The following is a 26,151-nucleotide window of genomic DNA, read 5'->3' on the forward strand; positions in this document are numbered from 1 at the left end:
ATCTGCTTCATGTTCAAGTCTAGCATGACCCACAGTCTTTAATTTTTTTCTGAGTCACATATCTAAAATACAGAAACCATGTATTAAAGATATTAAAAATAAGATCAATTTCACAGGAAGTGGAAGCAGGAGAAATAAACTATATACAGTACTCCTATATAAAATATCCAAATAAGAAAATATGTTGTAGTACAAGGGTTCCCAAAGTAGGGGTCGCAAGATGATTTCCAGAAATCTTTTTTTATTAGGAATAGCACATTTAATAAGTGAAACAAAATTCTAAAATATTATTTTAAAAATAAAAACATGCAAATAAAAAGCCACTGGCCTTTGGAATCAAATATACTATTTCAATTATATGGTCTAAAAACAAATGTGTTTTCCATGTTGGTTTACTGGAGATGACATCATTATTGGATTTGCTGAGATCCATGAAAGCACATAATTTATTGAGAAATTGGTAATATTACAGTTAATTACATTGTAAGTAAACAATCACCTGTTAATCTTTAACTAATCCCATCCAAACTGCATTACATTCATTACGATCAGATCATTAGCATAAGAAACTGACACTGTTTTCATGGTATAGTAGTAATATCGAGTCTTTATTAAGCAGTCTCTTAAACCACATTAATGTGTTTACATTAGATAGGCCTTGGAAATGAGAAGAATGCAGAGTCCTTAATGAGATTAATTTAATCAAAGAAAAAACGTAGCCTTATATACAAGTGGATGGGGTGGGCATGTGCAATAGGTGCAGGGGTAGTAAACTGGGAGGACCAGGAGGGGCAACATGGGAGAATGATGGTGGCATTAATACATATAGCCTTTGGAATAGGGCTGAGGGCACATGTTGGTGGCAGCTGGTTCGGGAGGGTAAGAAACGCCGTCGTCCAGGTGAGACAGCGGCACTGTGTCCTCCTCATTGACATAGCGTTCGAATTCCGCCTTCAGACTTGGCCGGTGATTGTCAGGAAAAGCCAAGGATATCAGAGCCTCCGGCTCACACACGAATTTGTAAACATAACGCTCGCCTGCCACCTGAAAAATGCCATTTATATTAGTGAACAGTGTAAGTTTGGTGGTATGAATTTGATCTATTATATCTTTTTACTATACCATATACATATATGTATACTCTATGGGCCGGTTTTCTGAAACAAGGATTAGTTTAAACCAGGACTAGGTCTTTATTAATTAGGATATTTAAGATATTTACAAAAAACATCACTGGTGTGCATCTTGAGACAAAACAATCGCACTGATATATTTTAAGATATGCCAGTGTAAATTATTTTTGTTAAAGACACCTCTAACATTTCAGTTAGTCTGGGACTAGCCTTAAGCCCTGTCCGGGAAACTGCCCCTATATGTATAAACAATACCATTCCTACGTTTTGGGTCAATTTACATGTTTCTCATGATCTTAAAACAAAAGCTGTATGCTTAAATATTAATTTATGCAAAACAAACATTTTTCTAGAGAAGAACACCAAAATATAAAACCATCTCAGGATAAGGACCTGAAGGATTAGGAGGTCCCTAAACTTTTTAACAATTGTGTATATTTAAAAATCTTAAAATACAATCAAAACATGATGTCAAGACCGAAAGAACTAAAAAAACAAACTCATGGTGGCAATACCTTTTGCATAATTCCTTTTTCGTAATAGTAGCGCAAAGAGCGACTCAGTTTGTCGTAATTCATGGCTGGACGGTTCTTCTGCATTCCCCACAGTCTTGCCACCTAGAATGTCAGAATAAAAAATATTTCATATTAAAACCATAAACGCAATATTGTTTACATATCTCATGCCAAAGTGATCTGCTCTACCGTGTGTAATACAAACTGCATTTACTTTATCTGACCACAAGAGTTCACTGGTGACCGTGTGCTTGTCGTAAACTGTGACACGGAAGGGCGAGTCACCGCAAATCTATGCACTTCCATTTTTATATAACCAAATTACCCCTAAACCGTTACCAAAGACACCACACTGCACACGACAGAAAAACAAGAAATTGAGCTCAGGATTCCACAGTGGAAATACTCAATTACCCTTCTACACAACAACGGTTCAACTTAAGAGACCGTGAGAAACAAAACTGTTGTTCTCACGCCAGAAAACTTGTGAGCTTGCTGACACGTGGCCCGGGGGATTTTTGCTTGGTCCTTGAGAGGTCTGCGCTTTAATTGCGATCGTAAAACTTAAGTTGTAATGAATGATTCATACGTACAGTGGAGCAGAACTGATGGACGCATCTCTGTATAATAGGCCTACGTTAGTTTGCTGAGTCATGCCATTTAGCCGTCTACTGACCACAGACAATGGGAGGTTAACGCTCGTGTCTCGACCGCTGCGGTGTGTTCAGACTCCAGCAAAATGGAAGGTTGTAATATTTGGCAATGGAGCCATTCTCTATTTTATTTCACTATGCTGTTAAGTGGGGTTAATAATGCATAGCAGCTAATGGAAACTGGCATTGTGTGGATGAGTTGCTAGACCCTGGGGAAGCGAGAGCTGATCGTAAGCAAATCCTAAAATCCATTGTCTATTCTCTTCATACTCTTCAAAGCTGAATAAAGACTGCATGGAATTGATCCGAAACCCAAATATTCATATTGTCCACTTCGTTCTTTTGAATAATCAATAGCTTCTGGATTACATTCCCATTCTGAGGCCTGTGAACTTGGAAGTGTGTCGTTTTCGCGTGACTAACGTTAGCAGGACACGTCTTGTCTCGCAGTGAGGTGACGCATTATGGCCCCAGTCACTGGCGATGTTAGCCTGGCTTTGCATGTTATATTTTGACATAAAAATCAATGAGATGTTGGACACACATTTACCTCCTCAGGCTCAATAAGTTTGAATTCCATGCCACGGCCAGTCCATGCAATGAAGTGCGCATTGCCAGGGTCGTCCAGTAGCGCAACTAAGAACTGCCAGAGCTGCAGTGAGCCACGGCGCTGATAGGGGGCGCCCTCACGGAACACACCACCTCCTTCCTGCTTCACCTCACCTAAGGCAAAGAGATCACCCATGAATTCACCTGTGAGCTATAATTACATCTTCAAAATGTCTCTATATAAGCAAAGCTTATGATGTCAACATGTTTACTGAAGACCGGGGATTAAGGGCAAAACACAGCAAAGCTCTGGACGAGCATTTGCACAAAGGAAGTCGAGGTTTAATTGGGTAAATCAGTCTCTTAGTGGCTGTACGCCTTACTTACAAAAAATATAGTTTGAGCACGGGGAACACTGACAGTAACTGCCATCTCAACTGACTGCTGTTATTAAATAAGCTAGTGCAAAAACTCATAACATTTTACATTTCAGGACTTAAAAATCTAACAGACATCTCAACCTTAAATTAACAATGCTTAAGCATCACAAGCACTGATGGTTATTGTTTATACAGATTCAAAAGTCAAAAGAAAGAAAAGTTTTTTTACTTCCTAAATTGAATCAAAATTATTACGACTACAATTTGTGACTTTCTTGTTTCAATTTTGCGTTCATCTGAGCTTCCATGGACTATACACAGGTTTGTGAAAACCCGATGATCCATGATATCCCAGCATGATTTGAAAATGTTTCGGCGGAAGGAAATCTGACCTTTTGTACAAATCAGTTAAAAATGTCCATTGTCAGTTAAAAATGTCCATAAATTAGCACGGATGTGCTTATTTAGTGACTTATAAATAGTTCATTATCATGAATATTTAGTCTTTATTTCACACAATTACATTTGTTTACTCTGAGATTACACCCATTTCTAAATAACAGATGTGTCCTTGTCCTTTGGGACCTCACTGTATCATATGGTTTCGAAGATGTCTTTACTGTTTTTGGCATGCCTGTGATTTGGTGATATCTGCAATAGGTATTAGATCTCAAATGACAAGATGTTGGCATATAAATAGGACATGAAAAGCCTTACCTTCCAATTTTTCAGGAACAACACGGGAATCATTTTCAAACATGTAGCCTAAAGACAAGAAAGATTAATTGTTAGTACATGAGTTTGTCGTGGGTAATGCCTTTGCGTTGGTCTGTAAACACTGGGCTAAAGTAATAATGGCAGCCATTCGTAACAACAAACATTTTTCGGTCAAATTGACATTTCTGACCATCCATTTTTATTTATGAATTATTATTATTATCTCAAACTATACGTAACTGTTTTACAAGGTGGTTATTTCGTATGAATTTGTACTCATTGGTACGTTTTCATACTCACATTTGCATACGTGCCAGTGGCTTCAAAACTGCTTTTTTTTACCAAATCGTAAATTTTTGTACCTACAAATTCATCCGAATTAGCCACATCATTAAAAAATTCCTGTGAGATCAGGCTGCGTATGCATATGAAACAAGGATCACATCAACTACAAACACCTAAAATGGTGCAGCGAGCGGAGAGAAGGGTTACTTTCCCTCACTCCAGGAAAAATACTTGTCTTTTCCAGTAGTAATATTTACACTGGAATTTTTAATGCAAGGCAGAAACGGATGTTCGTGCCAACAGAAACATAGACCCTCTGGCCTGGTTAGCCAATGACTGCACGGTACTGGCCAATACTGTTGTGCTTTCAGTGTGCTCTGGAAAATTCTAGGTGAACAAATCGTGTTCTTCGGTGTTAGTGTGCATCGTACCTTCAGTGTTGTGCTGTGGGTTGTGGTAGCCTTCGTTGTGATGGTACATGGAAGGGCAACCAGGCACATCTGTGGGGTAAGCAAACAGATGACTGTCAGTGATGTTCATTCATAATGCTAAACCATTTGTATTCTAGCATGCACACAAAACCTTCCCAAAAGAAAATAAATTGACATTAAAAGAGCTCCCTGTTTGTCTATATGAAGTATAAATAAGCAGCAGTTCTTTTTTGAGGTGGAGTCGTGATTCATGGCTGCAGAATGCTGAGGCCACGATAAGAGGTCTCAAGAGAACAGAGCTCTAAAGGAGCTGAACACTTTTCTACAGAGAGCGCAGATTAATGCCATTGTTGACTGAGAGGTTGTACTGTTAACATTGTCGTGAACATAGATTTTAGATTTTTTAAATTAGAAATAGATTTTTAAAGCATAAAATAGTTTGCGTGATCTGTTCAGAGCATCAGTTGAATTCAAATGTGTAATAAATCTGAAAAATGCCTAGAACATTTCAGGACAATACAAACAGAGTAAAATTAAATGTAATGATCTAAAATTTATATTTAATAATATTTCTGCTGATAATATAGATGGTTTCATCGGATGCATGTGTTTGGTCCGAAGTTAACTTCCTGTCTATGTTTGTTATTATATAAATATTTGTTTTATATTTAATATAAAAAACATATTTAAATGACATGAAAACTACATGTTGTTGCCGCTGAAATGGTCTATAACTTTGTAAAGACAATGAAGGTCATGCCGATATGCCTTATTTAATACTAGAAAGGTTAGACCCTATCTCACGGAGCATGCGGCACTGTCCAGGCCCTTGTAATCTCAAGGTACAAGGAACTACTGCAATGCTCTCCTTGCTGGTCTTACTACAAAAGCTATCAAACCACTCCAGCTGGTTCAGAACGCAGCAGCACAAAAGGGGTCCAACAGCCCAAAAAGGGCTCATGTGACACCCCTTTTCATCTCTCTCCACTGGCTACCGGTTGAAGCCCGTATCAGATTCAAGTCACTGATGCTCGTCTACAGGACTATCATTGAATCTGCAATTCTCCTTCACAACTCCTTCCTGGTGGAACATTCTTCCTAACTCAGTCCGGTCGACCACATCTCTCAAACCCTTCCAAAAACCTCTTAAAACCCATCTCTTCTGAGAATACTTGACAGACAAATGAAAAAAAAAACAGGTATTGTTCTGGTTTTTGTGGAAATTGGCAATTTGGGATTAGCATTTACATTTACGCATTTTGCAGAAGCTTTTATCCAAAGGGACTTACATTTCATTGCATTACATTTGTTATTGACTATGTGCAATCAAACAACACAAGATACTCTGTAGAGCAGTTTGTCCGTTTAGGGCTACTGTAGAAACAATATGGCGAATTCTATGTAAGGGGACCCGCGGTGTATGTAGAAATAGCTCATCTTAGGTAATAAAATCAAAACACTTCATTATGTAAGGTCTTTATACACCTCTGAAGACACGGTTATGTTTATTATATTGCATTTCTGTCAACAGATTCTCCACAAAATTACACATAGCAACTTAAAAATTTAATTACATTAAAAATGTATTAAATTAGAAAAACAAAAAGATCATTTGCATTTTTTCTTTTAGTTTTCTTTTTTACTTATGCAACAGCGCAGCCGCCATCAGCCTATGCAGGGATGAATCTACTGAAAGACGCCACGCTAACTCCACAGATATGACAGGGTGGTTTATTCTCATGCTTTTGTAAACCTCCACAGTTGCCACATTTCTTCCCATATTAATCTGAGCTCTATAAAAAAAACAGTTAAGTTTTCTCAATAGTATACATGAAGAGAAAAGACACATGATTTCGGGTCATATTAAGGTTTGTGTCTGTCACTAAACTGAGCGGTTGTTGAGCTTGGCTGGGCTGTGACTGAGCGTATGGCCTTAACCCCCCTCGGCTACAACACTGCCGCTCCTCCCCTCTTTTCAACACAACTTCCCCAAAACACCCCCCTTCCCCCCCTGCCCGCTCGACCAGGCCAGTGCACGAGCTCGGGTTACCGAGGCTATGCTCATTTTTCCATTATGAGTTCATCTGCCTGCAGAAAAAGGAAGCCGCCGCAGCAACCCTACACCTCAAGCTCTCCGCTGGGGATTCTAGGGTTTCTAGTGCCCTCCATTTTCTCAATGAAATTCCTATGCCTCCCTCTCTCTTGAAGAACAGAAAGGGAGGAGTGAAGGAGAGCAGGCTGAGGAGCCGGGGAAAGAAGGACAGAAATACTGTTGAGACCTTTGCAAAGCATCAGTGCATGTGGAAGGGTAAACGTAAAAGTCGATTTGAAAGTTACACAGAGGGTGAAAGAGACAGAGAGAGAAGATTTGCCCACAAATTCAATTCTTACGGTACATTCACACAATTACAATATCTTTTTAGTGAAATGTAACCCCCATTAACCCTCATGTCATTTTAAACCCATATGACATTTTTACTTTGAACACAAAAGAAGATGTTAGAGATGTTTACAGTGCCCTCCACTATTATTGGCACCCTTGGTAAATATTATGCAAAGGCAGCTATAAAAATAAATCTGTATGGTTTATCCTTTTAATCGCTTATTCCAAAAATCTACAATATTCCCACATTTCATTAAAGTAAAACAATTTGAAGTGGGGGGAGTCTCACATTATACATTTTTTTATTTCTCTTATACACCCTGGTCACAATTATTGGCACCCTTATAATAGTAAAATATCTCCCAAGTTTATATCCATTGATATTTACATTTTCTTAGCACACCAAGGTGACTAGAAACATGATGTTTTTCAGTCTTGACTTCTAGTTGCACAGGACAAATATTAGTAACACAAAGCCAAAAACCCCTTAATAATTTATCAGTATCGATAAACCCAAAGAATATAGTTCTGTTGAGCTACACAAAATACAAAATGGCTCTAAGGAAATAGTTAAAACGATAAAAAAAATCTCATTTCCAACATCAGAGCAATGATCAATATGTTTTAATAAGTGAAAATCTGCTTGAAACAGGACGTGTGTCTATATTGTCTCAATGCACAGTGAGGAGAAGAATTGGAGTCGTCAAAGACTCTTCAAAGAGCACAGATGGAAAATTGCAGTAATCGGTTGAATTTCATTGGTCAGAAAGCAGGAAACCTGCACCTCCATCACCACAAGTTGTTTGGGACGCTGTTCAAGAAACAAATCTTCTGCTCTCTTGCAAAAACAAACTCCACCATATTAATCTGCCATACTGGAACTTCAACCAGGACTGGCAATAACAAAAGATGGGTTTGGTGGACACGAGGATATACAATGCCTCATATCCACAGTTAAATATGTCGCCAGATCTTTATTATTGGTGCCAATAATTGTGACCAAGGTGTATTAGAGAAAAACTTTTTTTCATAATGTGATATTCCTCCCACTTCAGATTGTGCTACTTTAATGAAATGTTGGAATATTGTAGATTTGTTTAACAAAAGATTAAAAAGATAAACAATGCAGATTTATTTTTAAAGCCTTCTTTGCTCATATTTACCAAGGGTGCCAATGATAGTGGAGGGCACAGTAGAATGTCAGTAACTGACACACTTTGTCATGGATTGAAATGACATGTGGTTTAGTAAATGATGACAGAACTGTCATTTTTGGGTAAAGAATACATGTACATGTATACAGTACAGACAAACTTCATTTACTCATTCCAAACACAAATAAAAATATTTTGAAGAACGTTTGTGACAAAACAACATTGGCCCCATTGACTTTCATTTTAGGGACAATAGACCACTGAAACATTTCTCAAAATATATTTTGTGCTCTTGACCGACATTAGTGTGAATAAATAATGATTTTTCTATTTTTGTGTGAACCATCCCTTTGAAAATGTTTACTGGAAAACCAGACACTGAATACTGATGAAAAATTATTTTTACAGTGAGAGAAGACACCATTTCAAAGCATTTCTCATGGATCAGATTACTCTGCCCTTGGATCATGATCCCTCAACTGTTCTTTCGATGAATTCATACAGCGTGTGTAATCCGATTTCTCCCTTGACTCACTCACCAGGTTCGTAAGTGTAGTCGGTAGGTTCCTGTTTGACCATCACATGAGCAGGTTGAAACCTCTGGGGCTGTGGCCCAGCCATTTGGGCTGCCCGGTCGTACAGAGGGTCCATGTACTCCTGCTTGAAGTTCTGCTGAGGTGGGTAGGGCAAACAGGGGTCGGAGTGTTGCCGATTGTAACCGCCGTTTCCACTCCCGCTGGCATGGGGAGGATGCATGCGCTGCAGGGCTTGGCCTTGGGGACCAAATGGTGGGCACATGTCTGCCGAACCTGAAGGGAACCTGGAAGTGAGGGAGGTTTTGTGATTATTTTTCTAAATCCAAAATATAGTAACTTACTGTCAAAATTTGTAAATCTTCTGTAGTATGAAATATTGTGTTGGTGTTACCTGGGGTTCATGGGGTAACTGTGACTGTGGCAGGCGTGGGATTGGCTGGCTGAGGGAGGATTCATGTACCCAGACTCTGGTCGAGTGCTCACTGTTGGTTTTGGGGAGTAATGCTGCATAGGTGACATAGGAGTCCCTGGACATGAAGTCTTGTGTCCTCCAGCTGCTGCCACAGCTGTTCTCTTCTGCTCATAGGCACTGCAGGGCACACGGACAACACCATCGTCAGACACTTTTCAGCTATATCACCCATCATGTGGTTGTATGATGATTGATGTTAGATTTTATACTAAATATAAGTCTTTCAATTGTTGGTATAATTGAGATCTTGACTTTTTATCTAAAGTTGGTGCATATGTATACCAAGGACACAAATGTATTCGTGAAGAGCTTATGATTAAATATGATACGCATATACCCATATAAGCCTATCCCAAAAGAACATTTAGATTTTCATAATATTGGTGTTTTCCAGTTGTAATAAAAATGTCATTGTATTGAGGACGTGTAGAGTATAATGCTAGCTTTGAGTTTTAGCCTCATCAAAAGAAAGGAGTGTGACATTTTATTCCAAAAAATATTGACCATTTTAGTCTACCTTTTGATCAAACGTGTCATTTTAGATTTGGTGGAAATGAAATTCTAGACTAAATATTTATGCTTTACATTTTTCTGTAATGCATATAAAGTAGTGCTATCAGATCGATTGTTTGCGATTACACGATTCTAAAATAAATGTTTGTGTTTATCCAATATGTGAGTAATTGATAATTATAAGCATATATAGCCTACATAACAAATATATATGCATATATTAATTTTTAAATATAATTATATTATATTATATATATATATATATATATATAAACACCACACATATTATATAAACACAGACATCGATTTATCCTGTTTAATAAATGTGGAAGTCCAAAAATGAAAACTGTTGTATATAGTAAGCGGACAAATGTTTATATTGAATATTTTTTTATTAATTTAATAAATCCTTAATAAAGGTAAATCATTTTTGTATTTATATTATATATTATTTATATTGTTTTATTCATTTCTAAAAGTTAATATGGTTCATCTGAGCATGTTTAATAAACAGTGTACGATTGCTGTGGTTATTTTGACGGACCTGGCGTAAAGGCACTGCTCTCCATTGGGGTAACTGAAGGTTTGCTTGTGGCTGCAGGACTGACTGGGATCTGATCCGGGACTCTGCGGCTCTTTCTTGATCTTCACCGGCGGGCTGTGGAATGCCACTGCTGCAGTACACAGGGAAACAGGTTCATTAATTAACCACATTCCAGTTAATTCCTGTCTGAGACATCAAACAGGCCTGAATACTTATGTCTGCATTAAAAACACTATGCAAGTTTAATGATTCACAAATCTAAACAAGAGAATGATGAGAAAAGATACACATGTGCATTTCAACTACCTTAAAAGGGTTTGGTTTGTCCTCGGCCAAAGTTTGGATAGTACAACATGCAAACTCGCAATCGCAATCGCACACCCACACAAACATTAAAGCAAATATCTGTAACTTCTCACTTCGATTGGAAAGCACAGTTGACACAGTAAATACTATTACGTCTAATGCCCTTCAAAGGTATAGACAAAAACATTCACAAGAATTTAAACAGAACCTTTTAGTAGAGTTCACATGCAGGAAAATGTGTATTCTTTCAGATTTTTTCCTCCGTACTTTAAAGCTCAAAACGTGTGTCTGTGGTTGAATGAACACACACCAGCACCTGGCCATTTGCATAAGAATTTTTGTGTTTCTTCAGTTCACTCAGACCAGCTTTTAAAGGGGATTTTGGCATAGCTAAAGAGTAGCAGAGGTGCCACCCAGCTTGCGTGGGGTCTGGGTCTGAACCGGTGTGCTGTTTATTATTGGAAGGGAGCAGCCCGGCTCTAAGACTGCTCAGCACAGGATGTTTTTCTGGGCAGGGTAAACAGCAGCAGCTGTGCTCTCCCAACGGAGCGGCCGCTATGTGTTTATGGCTGTTTATGTGTTGATTGTCGTGGGCGCAGACCTGACAGAACAGGCCGAAGCGCAGCCTCGAGTAATTACATATTTCATTCACAAAAACAAGAACAAAAAGTGGGAAAGGCCTTGCTATACTGTAACATTGTACCACAAAGTTTGGCCCTCTTAAAGGCAATACTCATATAGAAAGAGAAACCAAGTGAGAACAGACCAATAAGCACTCAAGGGATGTACAGTGGAAACTTTTGGCCTTGTATAATGCTATATGGATTTAAATAAAATACTATGTTTCACACCTTCACTAGTTTGTTTAATTTGTTTACGCCATGACTATGGTCATGAGCTTTGGGTCATGACCGAAAGGACAAGATCCCGGAAACAGGCGGCTGAAATGAGCTTCCTCCGCAGGGTGGCTGGGCGATCCCTTAGAGATAGGATGAGAAGCTCGGTCACCCGGGAGGAGCTCGGAGTAGAGCCGCTGCTCCTCCACATCGAGAGGGGTCAGCTGAGGTGGCTTGGGCATCTGTTACGGATGCCTACTGGACGCCTTCCCCGGAAGGTGCTCCGGGCCCGTCCGACCGGGAGGAGACCCCGGGGAAGACCTAGGACACGCTGGTGGGACTATGTCTCCCGGCTGGCCTGGGAACGCTTCGGTGTCCCCCCGGAAGAGCTGGAGGAAGTGTCTAGGGTAAGGGATGTCTGGGCATCTCTGCTTAGACTGCTGCCCCCGCGACCCGGCCCCGGATAAGCGGTAGAAAATGGATGGTTGGATGGATGTTTACGCCATTGTAATATCTATTGCATTCAAGATTATGTATTTGATCCCTTTCGAACGCACACAAAAATAAAATCACTATGGAAAAAACATGGGCCGAAGGGAGATTTCTGTCACTGCTTGAGGGACATTTTGGGAACACGTTACATTATCAAGGCACATCTGTCTGTCGCTATATCTCTTTGAGTTTATAGACGGATGGCAGTCGAGTAAACAGAGATGACAATGAAATGAACCTCTTGTTCTTTATTTTGTACCATTTGCTCCAAAGTTCACCGTTTCTGCTTTCTCTCTTTACGATTCATGTGAAAGTGACATCACTGTTCCGCAAAGACACTCATATTTTCTAGGTTTTGTTTTGTGGGGAGTTCATGAACTTAAATGTGGAATGCTACATCTGTGTGAAGTGTTAAGATATTCTTGGTTCTGGTCCGGTAAAGTGCGTAGGCAATTATATTTTATAATATAATATAAGAATAAGAGAAAATGATGAGACATTTCTTTATTAAATATGGTTTTAAGTTTAATTTAATGTGAGTTTCACTGGAAGCACTGTAATATAGGGCAATTCAATTATTGTAGCAGACATTTTTTATTTACTGTATCAGATTACATGCATAATAATACTATATTTTAGCTACAGCAGCACAGCTAAACTATTTTTATTGCTTATGATCTTGCATTTTAAATGAATATATGCTTTTTTAAGCAACCCGATTTTAAGTTGTTCCATTAATGCCAGCAGGGACAGGCACCTTTGTTGGCACAAAAGTTGCCTTTATTTTGTCAATCTTGTTGTTTTTATTACACAGTTACCGTTTCTCTCAATATTACTTTAATATTTACCTCACAATATGAGATGCTTTGACAAGTCTGACACTCAACCTAAATTAGTTTGGATGCGTGGATGTGGATTTCTAGTCCCTGACTTTAACATTTACACCTCCTCTCAAGATACATCGAAGTGTGAAAAGCCAGTAGCATTGTACCTTAATGACAGGGGTATCTCCATTCAGGATGAACCTATAGTAATGGGCCGGGACTTTACATATGTAAATAGCAGGATTCAGTGAAGAGGATGAGGAGTGAAAGGTGATGGTCATGGTTGAGTGCTTTAGGAAGTGGGGGATCATTATGGAGAGCAATTCAGTTCACTCCCACCACAAACAAGTCTCAGGACCTCGATACCCCCCTGCCCCAAACAAAAAAAGATCCACCAGCTGTGACAGATGGAGGTGTGCTGGTTTGGCAGAGTACTGGGGGATCGTCTTCTGGGAGTGTGTTTAATAAATGACTAGTAAATTTACTTTGAATTGTCTCTGATGACATACCTGTAATTGTTAGGAAAAATACATTTAGTTTTTTAATTTACATTTAGTCATTTAGCAGACGCTTTTATCCAAGGCGACTTACAAATGAGGTAAACAATAGAAGCAATTGGAGTAAAATACAAATAGACACACAAACTGTAAATTCAACTTTTGACAAAATCCCTATATCATAATAGTGCGGATCCATTGTTGGGGTTTTTTATGATAAAAAAATCCTTGGTTTTCATTGCAGTATCTTGACAAATCTAAACCATTTGTGACATTGTTAGAATTTTGATACTCTTATTCAAGCAAAGGTCTAAAATTTAACCTTCCTGTCAAGAGATCACATTTTATTTGTATTTCCTATAGGGTTAACGTTGAAAGCCTGGAGTCTTTGAGCATAGCCTTGTAAAAATAAACAGATTTCAGTCTAATTTAAGCTCGGACCTGAACTCCTAAGCTATAGTTTTGATTTTAACCTCAACACTGCTGATTATCTGGACAGTTTTAAAGCACATATTGTATATTCATGTCAGGATTACGACCTGGTAATTTTCATCTCATGACAGCCACAGTTCAGCCAAACTATTCATCGTACAGTTGGCTTTGAGTATCTCAAAACTATAAACACATCATATTATACGGGTAGATACAGCACAATATCCTGAGCAGAAAGAGTGATAACGCAAAGACTGTTTGATAAAAACTGTGAACAAGCACAGACCAAAAGACCATGGCGATGAGCTCAGTCTGGTGTGATGTGATCCGATCACTCACCCGTGTTTGATATTTGAGCTGATGTTGTGACAAAATCTGATTTGGCATTATGATAACAGCCTGCTGGACGGTCAGTGAAGAGATGCCACCTGGCTTTCCCTTGGCCACTTGAGAGCAACAGTAACAAATCAATGGAACAACAAGAATGGCAATTATGTCAGAATGGCTTTAAGGTTAAAATGGCAGTATTGATTTTGGGCAGACCACTTAAAACGGCCCTCAAAGCCCAACTGGTTCTTTTTAAGTACTGAATGTCGTAGGAAGTACATCAGTGGTCAAATAGAATCACAAATGACATGGTAGTGAAACAGTGATAAATAGCCATATTGTTGCTGCTTGTTCGAGATAATGTTTACATTTAAAAAGTGCACTTTAAAAATTCTGGGTTGTTTGAACCATTTAATGTTAATTTAACCAACGGTTGGGTTTTTACCTTAACCTGGGTTTAAACCAAATATGTGCTGGAGTGTTACAAATTATTTACGAAACACACATTGTTTTGTTCATCATAAAAGGCTTATAATGCTACTGAGATATCAAATTTGGGTGTGTGATTTCTTAATTCATCAAAAAACTGTGCCAAGGCACTCAAAAATGTACGAGACTGGTTTTTAATGTGAGAATAAGTGCTTTCACTACATTGCATAATAATTTAATTTAATCTCATTTAATTATTAAACATTAAAATAATGTTTCTTTCACTACATATTTGAGTGCCTTGGCGTTTTTCTGACACATGATTTTGTTGTTTGTTTTTGTAAAAACTGGTGATAATGATATTATTCAGGATTATTGATTGATTTATTAAGACTATTAGACTATCAGTCTTAATAAATAGACTATCTATTAGTCATTTTGTAAAAGTTGAACATATAAAACTGAAATTCTGATAAAAAAATATATCAGGATTAAACTAAGCAAATTGTAGCCTGTTCTAAATGTTTAAATAATAATTTTGTTAATATATAAAAATATCCAATATCAACCATTAGTTTTTGTCATTTGGTGACTGTCTTGTCTTGATGTAGAAAAAAAGCTTTTTGGCTGCTTACAGTACCTCAACGCCAAAAATGGCCAGACAGCAGACAGTCTGTGAAAGCAGAAAGTCTGTGAAGGCAGAAAGTCTGTGAAGGCAGAAAGAACCATAAGGATTCTTTTTTTTTGTTTCTCCAGAAACAATTCTGTCATTTTTCGGAAAGCAGCAACACATGCCAGGCATGTGGCGTTCACGTCAACATCATCAGAATGAAAGACATAGAGAACGATACATTATAAACAAAAGAGGAAGTTCCATCTCACATGGTGATGGCCAGGGGTTTTCCATTTTAACTGCACTGGGCTGGCATGTGGGTTTGACACCCACTTACAACTGTCAGTGACAGTTCCCTTTTAGGTCACAGATGACAATTAGTAGCTGAAAGATTGTTAACAAACCTGAAGGACTAGATGTGCAGAAACCGACAGACATATTGTCCCGTGCGGTGCTGAATTTGCATCCTTTCAACACTTACTTTTTAGCACAGCTTTAGATGCTTAAAGCGTTGAAGTGTTTTTGTATAGAAAAGCCATGTCGTGTTTGGGTGTGGACGAGACTAGCCGAGGACATGTTGCCCAAGTGACGGCACATTTCTGTGAACTCCACTGTATCACTTCCTTTTTAAACAGAAGTTTTTGCCTTATAAAACGACAGCTTTGGCCGATAAAAGAAATTCACCATCCTAAAATGGCATCAAAGCATTCCATATTGTTTTTCTTTTTAGGAGACAAATGGATAAGTATAATCTGGTGATGCTATAGAATGATGTCACCCTGCGCAACATAATTGTGTTTTATGTGTCAGCTCATATGGAAAGAGTAATCAAACGCTCAACCTGACATTGTTCAACTCTCAATATATAGCAATCCCCCCTTAATCTTTAATGCGTATATTGATTTCTGCTCATTGTGGTAATAACATAATGAACCCTACAGTAGAGATAGACATACAAAACGGAGGTGTGTAGACCGAAACCTTTTTATCTCTAAAGCACGATAACGCCTGTCCATTGGATTTCTGTCAAGCTTGTGAGAAATACATTTCTTCCTTGTCTCCACGTGTCTCATCTGTACTGATATCTTAATTATACAGGCAGGGAGAGATATAGAAACACTCAACCTTTTAGGTGCCTGATCTACCCCAGGATCATCCTGGATCAATGGATTCATCATTGCTTTTTCAATTGGAGACCTTGCTGAGATTATGCTGAACCGGTGGACTAGGAAAAGCCATTTAGACCAAGTGATGACTTGCATTATTAGTTAGAAAAGACCTTATGCCATCTTGTCTATGGATGATTCTAAAGCAGGCTCCAGGAACTCTGATGTCTGTCATTGTGTGTATGTTATATTACGTGTGGCTATGTTGTCATTAGCCCTCATTTCTCATTTCCTATAAGGGGCGAAAAGATCTCCCCTTTGAGAGGAGGGAGGAAAAACAATTTCCTGGTTAGGTTTAGAGTGACCCCCCCAGTTTCATTCACTGCCCCAGTAATATAGTAAAATACACACCGCTGTCTACTCAATGAGCAAAGGCATCGCCTCACTGGCCGTACATCAGCCTGCAAAGTAAAATGTGTAACTTGTTGCAACAACAGACTGATACAAACCAGCATTAAAAATCTGGATGTTTTACACAAGTGTCCGAACTGCCATTGCCATGTGTTTGCCATAAAAGGAAGTATTGAGAAAGAAAGGAAGAAAGAAAGAAAGAAAGAAAGAAAGAAAGAAAAAGAAAGAAAAGGTGAAGTGATAAAAGAAAACAGGCCGAGTTAAACAGCGTGGCTCTCCGGCAGCCCAAAAAAATCATGAATGGAGATTTCGTTTTCACTCAATGTGCTGCCTCAGCCAGTCCCTCACAACCAGCCCATTCATAAAAAACGTGGGGCTTAAATGCACGCGTGTGTCTGTGTGTGCGTACGCGTGTGGCTCATTTCTCTGCAAAAAGTTAGTGAAAGAGGAAAGCCAGGCCCCCTATACGGGTAGAATGACTGCTCTCTGTACATTTTTGGCACTCCTGGGGATGTTTTTGCAGACTTTGTTGCATAGCAGCTGTATTTTGGAAAGTCGAGAGCTGCATATTTTTGTTGGAGGCGGGGAATGGGGGGGGGGGCACGACAGAATGATCCAGTGATATATCTGACACGTCGAGAAAGCTAGCGGAAGTCCGACGCAATACAAACAAGCTTGAAACTGTAAATTCAGAAAACCATCTGCAGGACTCTGTCTTCTTTTTTCCTTTGTAGACTCTATTTTGGAACTGGATTTATAACCACGACTTCCTATATAATTACTACAAGGCACAAAACCAAACAATAGCTCTCACAACACAGCATTTGCTGGATTAACTCACATCTTGGAACACTCAGGGTTGAGAGAGCAAGAAAAGAAGAGGGAAGGCAGTCCACATTTTCACATTTCGGTACAGTTTGAAGAGAAACAGGATGGGGGCGGGGTTAAAGACTCATTCAGAAAAAGGAACCGTGAGGGTGGAGTCTGTCCTGCTCTCGGGCATTTTCATGAATGGTAGAAAGAATTCCTTTGAGTGCTATAACAAACAGAACAAAGTGCGTTTCTTAATACTCGCAGTGTGACTCATGTCATTTACAATATAGATTTTTTTCCATTGGCTTGTTTATCTCACCACAAAGCTGCATTATTCATATTTTTTAAAACTGTTAAATGTTTAAACAGCCGGTTTAAAGTGTCATGTTTAGGCCCCTAAAACAAAACACAATTTCATTATAACTTAAGTAGCTTTTTTTAAATAATAACTTTTTTTAAATATTAGAAATGAAAACGTAGTGAGGTTTGCCTTATTTTTTAATTTGGATAATATTTCTGTGTATTTGTGTTTTAAGCATAAAGCATAAACAATAAACATGGAAACTCAATATACTGCATATCTTTGTTTTTTTAAAAAAAACAGTTCTTATTTAAGCACATGTAGATGTTTCTCGAACCACCTAAATATTTTTTTTGATGTGTGCAATTACCATTTAGAAAGTAAAAAAATCCCCACAATGATTTATGGCTCTAATTCATACACTTTGGCCACTCCCTACATGTTTTTACAGCACTGTCTGATCTCAAAAGCGTAGGAGCCATTTAGATGCCTTCAACTGTTAATGATCCCCAAATATGGAACTAGCCAAACTAGGCATGTTCCTATTTATTGCCCAACTTGGTTCTTTGGATGACCATTTATGCATGAGGGACAAACATCCAACCAACTGCTGAGTTTCACCGCTAATACTGACAAACAAAGGTCAAAGATACAACAAACGGAGCCTCTCAATGTGGAAAAACAGAGATGGAGATACATTTGCCAGATGTGCAGGTGTTGCACAACAGCTTGTCCACCACCCCCACTTCTTTATCTGGCATTCCACTCCGTCCCGGAGTTTAAGGCTCACGGTCGTGCCCAGACGGGAAATGACCTGACTGACAAAACAACTAAACACTTGAGTCTTGTTTTTATCCTCTTGTAGGCAGAGAGACAGCTATGAAACGTAACATGCTGGCACGCTTCAGCAAAACATCTGACTCACCTCACTGTAATGCTAATCTCACTAAGTTTAAACGCATCAGGGGCGGTGTTGTGCTTTTTGGATCTGAGCTGGTGGCATAAACTGACCCACGCAGGAGACCGCAACCGTGGGAGCTGCTTTGTCAACTGGAGTCTTTTTTCAACCAAAAAAAGCTCAATTGGAGTCTGCTGGTGAGTTATTACCGCATTATGTCGAAATGAAAGGGCAGGCGTTGCTGTCAGTCAAAGCTTTGCTCCACTTAACTAATGTGACAGACCCGTCAGCCCGAGCTCCCATCTCCTCTGTGAGTATTAGGAAAGGCTGTCAATGCCAAAGAGCACTGGTGATTGGTTATGTCCTGATGGGGTTAAGTAGACATGACCCTTCCCTGCCCCAGAGTTCATCTCCACTTCCTCCCCTCATTGTTGCACAACAGACAAGAACAATATGTTATGGGGAGCATCTGTCACTGGAGGTCACATCTAGAACTGGGTTCTACGGCGGTGTTTGCACACATAAGTTTGAGATTCGCAAGACTCTCCTCCCTCTTTTGCTAGCCACTGCCCGGCTCGCGTTACAATTACTGTTTTGGAAAGAAAAGATCTAATTTACTGTGACTCATGCCTTGAACTCTGCAACCTTTAAAAATTGCCATTAGGGTTTCCACAACAGACTTGCCAACGTGGTAAAGGCCCAACCCAATAGGTTTGTGAATGGCTGTAACAAAAGGTTGGAGGGGAACTGTTTACAGAGCGCATGCCACAAAGCTTGGCACACCATTGATGGGAGACAAAACAAAAATAGAAAAAGCAGTTAAAAAGGCAGCGTCGGTGTTGTGCGGTACAGGAATTTGCTTTCCCATTTACACCTCAGACGGACACAAAAGGGAATCTTTGTGTTTGACTCTTGAATGATCTTTTACCGGTTTCCTCGGCTGCTCAATTGAGCCTTTCAAGCCTATGCAAATGGAACGTGCCCTTTAGTATGAACATCCAAATGCGTCAGCGTAAGAGTAGTAGGTCATGTATCAAGTGGGGTTTTTTTGAGCCCGAGGCCAGGACTGCTCCTCTGAGAACCTCCACACCTCAGCCTCCAGCAATTTGTCAATCCATCGGTTTTGGGACAAATAATCAGATCTTTCTCACACTCTCGGGTTTCAGAAATCACATTAATGTTTCATCAAGGCATAAGTTAGAATTAGAAAGCTGTACTTACAGTTCTCCGAGTGGAAGTCAGGAACAAACTGCTCATCGCTGTCAGGAACTTGAGCTGTGGAGACCACAAAATAAAATGTGAGCTTAAAAAATCAATCAAAATATGCTTTATCAAAGATTAACTATAAGAAAAATGCACAAAATAGGAACCAGAAGTTAGCAATCACGCCTGAAATTAGTTGAAAGCTTTAAAACATATTTTATGGTGGTTAGGATTTATGTTTTCCTGTGGTTCATGCTTTCTGCCCTCCGTGACTAAAAGATCAGACTTTGAATGTGTCTTTAAACCGAGTCATTTTTCTTGAGCGCAGTCTAAATGGAGATTGTGATTTGATGAAGGGATGGGCCATCCATTAGCCTAGCCTGTGTCTCCCTTCATCATCTATGTGAAACCCGAGTTAGTGCCTCTGGACAGCCCATGACCTTCACCTCCACTTTTCCATGTGCCAGCACTTTTTCACGGGCAGCAAATCAATATCACCACTGAGTGTTGTGTACGCGTATGTGTGTGTGCGCGGATATCTTGATTACTGCCGAATTCCATCAGATGAACAGTAGATGGGCTATTGTTACTCTTGTCTCAAAATGTTCTCCTTGCTTCTTTGGGAACATAGTTGAATGCACTTAGTGAAAGGCGGGGTGAGATCATCGATTCATTCATAAAGCTGCAGCTTTGTAATGCGGAGCGTCTGGCACTCCCACGCCTCTAAAGCGTGGAATTGTCCTCGGGCAATTTAACAGACTTACAAGTAAACAAGTTTCTTCACTAGATATCATACTAGTCTTATTCAAACATAATTGGTAACCGCAAGAAGTGATATCCATCCCTCCCTTACCGACGCTCTTGATCTTACTGAGAGATGTACAGACCTTCACACTGATGTAGGCAATTGTCTACCATAGCAACCTCAAAAGAATAAAGCAAAAGAGAGCAAATCCAACCCGATAGTATTAATACCACAGTTCTCATCCACTACACACACACAAAACTGAAGGACATTCTTAGACAATCTTGATGAGCTTGGCTGAAGTGTTCTGGAATTTATCACCTGCTTTGAAGACTTTGAAGACTTTTAGGGTCACGCAATAAGTGTTTGAGACGGAGCGAGAGAAAGAATAGAGCAGATAAGTGCAAGCAAAAAAAGCAAAAAAGAAAGACTGCGCTGTGTTTCGAAAGTTTAATTTGTTTCTAACCAAGAAAAGATAACTTTGATCCCTTTCTTTATGTAGAACTGTTGGCATGCATACAATTGTAAGATTAGCGTATCTGGCATTGCGTTCCGCCATGCCTTTGGTGTTGACGGCGAAAGCAAAATGTGAATTCTGTTGGGCTTCAGACTGTCTGTGCCTCTACAGAGGTCACGCTGGATGAAGTCAGCTGACACGTATACAGGCAATGGATACGTCTCGTACACTTATTGAATAATAATGTACAGTAAGCATCGATAACGTCTAAAGGGTATTAATACAAATCTCGCTGAGTTTGCTTTTTTGACTATTTGTAAATTTGCAGACTGGTTCGATAATGGAGTATAGTGCCAAAGACTGACACTCAATGCCGTCTGGAGCTCACAGTTTACTTTTCTGCTCTCTGTGAATTTTGCTAATAAAATAAGGAGGGCAAATAGAGTAAAGGAGTATGGATAAATAAATGTGGCCATGCTGAAAGTATTGTCCTTGAAAAAAGCTGCTGAAATTTAAACATATTGCCAAGTGATAACAGCTTCTGATTTACGTAGTCATGGTCATTTTGCTCTTTATCAGCAATGAATTTCTAATCGTAACCAAAAATTTAAATCAACAATGGTAACGAAACCTTTGTGCAAAGCTGCTTATTTTACACGGGCTTCTCTGAGCAACACAAATTTGCTCTAAAATCCTGAAGAAATACAGGGGTTTCATACATCTAATCAGTTTTATTTTTAGTTAACCGAGGAAAACGGAACTAAATTAAACATGACAGCCTGTAATCTGTATTTTTGTTGCAAGTGCCCAGACACTCCAAAAAAATATTTATTTTTATTATAGAACATCAGAAAAACTTTTAGATGGATAACTTATAAACTTAAAGGTGGCCTCTCTGCTCTCTCTTCCTGACACGCTCTTGGTCGTGTGTCTGGTGTATGACCAATGACAACCCTTGTGATTTCAACATACTTCTTTTTTTTTCTTGAGCTAATTCCTTCTCTCCCTCCAGCCAACAGACTATAAACACAGAAAGCCAGAAAGTTAAAGATTTAAATCTATCTCCTTAACATTAATCTGCCAGTTCCTGTGTGACGGAAATGATACTGATGTTCCTTTGAGCGTGCTCGAAAAACAACGTTAATTTCATAGATGCTGCTCTTATCCTGTTGCTATACTGTAATTATATTACGACCATTTAAGTTTCTTCTTTTCTGCCCAGAGGCGTTGTTTTTACGATCCGGAGCCAAAATTTGGCCCACCATATCAAACAATAAATCATTCAGATTTCTTTTAACATTTCTGAAACGGAAGTGTAATTTTTAATGAGTTAGAAAAAGACAAATACTTTGAGTCTCAGCGCCTCAAGCTCTGCAGTTCACAGGGCTGACTAATACCAACCCTGATCTTGACTCTCTCAATCTATATTAGTCTGCGTGTGTATGCGAGGGCATACGTGGTCACATCAGACCGTGTGTCTGCGCATAACTGTGGGAGTGTCTCTGTGTGTGTGTTCGCTTAAAGCCAGTAAGCTTCCAGGAACATCTTGTCAGGGGCTTTGAAATGCAAGTCAGCACATGACCAAAGTTTGTCTGTGCAAGCGTGGAGACATGTTTCCTTTTCTGAATTACTTTTTTCGGGCCAGGCAGATCCTGGGAGGAGCCAGGAGGTCTGTCTTAAAAACTAAAGACAATTGGCATGACTAAACAAGCTTTCCTATTAACAACTTTTCTGTGTATGTTTTATCCGGCGTTTAAAGTACAAGGTCACTCCAGCAGTGTCTGTGTTAACAAAATAGAATATTACTAACCATAATCACCTGATTATAAGCTATTCCACCCAAACCGGAACAAGAAAAGCAAAAAATAGCGATTACTCTTTAATAGAAAGCGTGTGTGACAGATTAATAGAAAAGCATTTATTTAGAGTTCTAGGAACACTTTAGGGTGTGAGCAATAAAGCTGTTCCTAGCTCTTTCTCGGCCATCAAAACGCTGAAATCACTTGTTTGAATGACATAGCCGCTTTGCTACTCTTTTTCTACTCCACCTGTTAAATTTCAGTAGACTTGTCGAGGTGTCTGGCTTTGGGATGGTTCTCATTGTTATTGGTTTATGGCCATTGCCTTCATTGTTTTCTGACTGATGTGTGAAGTTCACAGTTTGACGCTGCATAATAATAGCTGATCTGTTCCGAGTACGAGGGAACCAAAATAGTCTGTCTACATCTTGTATTTTTCTAAAATCTCTTATTCTGGTTCGACCATGCACAGAACACCATTTTTGAATCCCTGCGTAAACAATGACATCTGGGGTATTTTAGACCCAATAGTTAAATATAAACAAAAATCCATATACAATTTATACATATAAAACTGTAATCGCATTTTGGCCCTATAATTTTTCAGTTCTTTCCTGCAATTTCAGGATAAAAATACTGCATCCTATCTCTCCTATGCCATCCTAAAAGCATGCTACTAAAGCAGGGTTCATTTTTAAGCATACAGTTCTCGATAAAACAAGCTATACATACAAAAAAATGAATTGCATTAATTTCCCCTCCCCAGTTATATAACACACACAACATTTTCTATGAGGCAGATGCATGTTTCATTTAAATCAGCAGGGTTCTGGCCACCCGCTCTCACTGAGAGCAGCTTTTTGGGGGTCTTTACACTCTGACATATACACATTAATAGTTTCTGGCAACTATTTGCCTTCCAATCCGGCTTTGATGCTGTCTGTTTGCATTGCCCGAGTGTACTGATATTAAGATTAAAAACTGATTGACAAAGTACAAATATATGATCAATTACATTTTTGTTGCCTTTAAAAAATATATGAAGAACTAAATGATTTTGTATTGCTGTATCGTATGATGAGTCAGTGACTCCTGATAAAATATTTATATCAGAAGAATTAAATATTTTATCGAACGATTTATTTTTCCCCTCCATATTTCTAAAGTACAAAATGTAAAGTATTTGTGATAACCACATAAAACACCTTTCTATTGTTTTCGCAGCAATTCTCAGATCCCATTAAGCATTGTGCACATGCCTGTCGTCCTTTCCTTGCTCATTACCACTAGAGGGACATATTTATTACAATATAGACACACAATAGATGCTTAGAAAAGGTGCATACCTTCAGTGAGCCACGTTTCCTGAAGTTGACTTAAATCCTGAAAGAGATCTGAAAAAAATACAAATCATTACCACAATGGGAAAATGTTTACAATTAACACAAATAAGTATTTTATTTACTAATGTCTTAAATATGAATATATACATTTATTATTTATATGAGAGTATTTAGTAAATTAAATATTTTTAAAATTTGTCATTAAATCCCTGTTCCTGACAACCTTATGTGTCCTGGTCATTGAGCTAATGCAGATAATACATAACATTTACATTATATATATATATATATATATGTATATTTTTTATTGTATACCTTCAGATTCCTGAGGGGGTAATTCGGTGTCCATGTATTTCCTTTTTGTTGCCATCAACAGTCTATTTAGGGGCCCATTTCCTTGGGACCTCTAAAAAAAAAGTACATTTTGTAAGTGAAAATAAAAGCAAAAAATAAATAAATTACATAACATAAAAACAATACAACAAATGTAGTAGGCCTAAAATTAACAAAAATAAGTAGTTGTTACACTATACCGTGACAGGTTACAAAAATACTATCAGTACACGGCACTTTTTGCAATGTATTTTTAATGCCACAGCTTTGAGGGCACTTGGGGTGATACTTACATCGGATCTCAATTCTGCTCATTGCATCTTACGTTACCAAACACATTAAATGTGTTCAAGCGCTTACAATTGAATCATCCTGAATGTAAAGAGACGTTTTGATTTCCCTCGCTCTTTATGATAACCAGTAAGTACACACACACACACACACACACAGAGAAAGAGACACACAGACACACACACACAACATCACACTAAATTTGAGGACAAACGCATTAAAGTTAAATGATGCCACTTAACACTTTGAGCAATACAATAATAAACAACATATTTAGTTTTGCGACAGTTTTGCGTTGTTTCGGACCAAATTGAAAACCGTTTTAAACGCAAATGCGCTCGCTTCAAACAAATCACATGCAACGGCGATAAAGCAAAACCATAACATCCCCGCATAAAGCCCAACGAAGCTTTAAAGTGAATAAACCCATACTTACATTAGCTAAAGTATAAGGCACTTGCTGGTCCAGATATCCATCCATCTTATAATCCATGCCTTAACCGTTTGTGGTCATTTAGGCTGTGTTTTAATGAGATCCGCGCAGACTGAGAGGGGAAGGAAGACGGACAGAGGTAGCAGCAGCAGTTTGTGAATGGAGCGCGAGCAGGCTGCATACGTAATGAGCTTCATTCACAAAAAACACCAGAGTGCGTATAAACACACACCCGCACCTAAACCACAGTTTGGGAAGCACGAGACCTATTCTTCGCTTCATTTGAGGCTTTGAGCTATTTGTCAGCAAAGCAATTTTTGTAGATTGAAAACATTTTACAATCAGAATTTATTGAGGTTACGCTCTCTAATAGATTATAGATGTGGGTGGTGATGCAAAAATGATTTGGTGCGTTTTAAAATGACCCCAAAAGACTCGAACAAAGAACACGAGGGAGTTTGTCAGTGATAGTGTTTGTCCGGCCACATGACGTCGGTCAAGGAAAAAAACACACTTTTCACAAATGTTTCTGCCTGATTTTAAGTTGCTTTTCTTACTGTCGGTTATTTGCTAGTCGACAGTATTTTGATTGGTGGATTTTTCCTTTCAAGGGCTCAAATTTCTTGCCTTTGTCTATATGAATGACTTTCTCATGAATGAAACCTCGCTACACCTTTCAGCCAGTCAGATTCAACGTTTATCAACCGAAGGTGGAGCTTACGTTGTACCAGCCAATCACTGCTTGAGAATCCCAAGGGTTTTCCCTACTAGGTTTCCAGTTGTTTTTCATTCACAAAAAGGGGAAAGTCGAGGAAGAGAAAAAAAATGCCATTCATAAAAACTTGTCCCAGCAAGAATGTTTTATGGTTGTTTTCAGCGTTTGCTCTATTAACAACAGATACAGATTGCAAAACATCACGTGGTCGCTGCCGAGCGACACCCGAGTGCACGAAACAGTTGGTAGGCTACAGATCTTAGAAGTGTATTCATGAGTAAC

The 26,151-nt window shown here is 38.8% G+C and overlaps 1 protein-coding gene across 2 annotated transcripts; it reads right to left on the bottom strand.

The window, feature by feature from the left end:
* Positions 1-222: 222 nt before the first annotated feature.
* etv4 (ETS variant transcription factor 4) lies at positions 223-25,825 on the bottom strand. Of its 2 annotated transcripts, none has more exons than XM_079476741.1 (12): positions 25,158-25,825; positions 24,413-24,503; positions 24,101-24,148; positions 19,772-19,825; positions 10,266-10,395; positions 9,128-9,325; positions 8,740-9,020; positions 4,664-4,732; positions 3,948-3,995; positions 2,852-3,024; positions 1,649-1,750; positions 223-1,044 (listed from the first exon to the last, which is right to left on the bottom strand). In XM_079476741.1, exons 1-12 carry the CDS (start codon positions 25,212-25,214, stop codon positions 817-819), a joined length of 1,479 nt encoding a protein of 492 aa, XP_079332867.1. In that variant the 5' UTR covers positions 25,215-25,825; the 3' UTR covers positions 223-816. The 2 variants fall into 2 exon arrangements, with proteins under 2 accessions (XP_079332867.1, XP_079332868.1); XM_079476742.1 differs by lacking the exon at positions 25,158-25,825 and adding an exon at positions 24,724-25,087.
* Positions 25,826-26,151: the final 326 nt, after the last annotated feature.

Source organism: Barbatula barbatula, assembly GCF_947034865.1.
Source record: "Barbatula barbatula genome assembly, chromosome: 16".
NCBI lineage: Eukaryota > Metazoa > Chordata > Actinopteri > Cypriniformes > Nemacheilidae > Barbatula > Barbatula barbatula.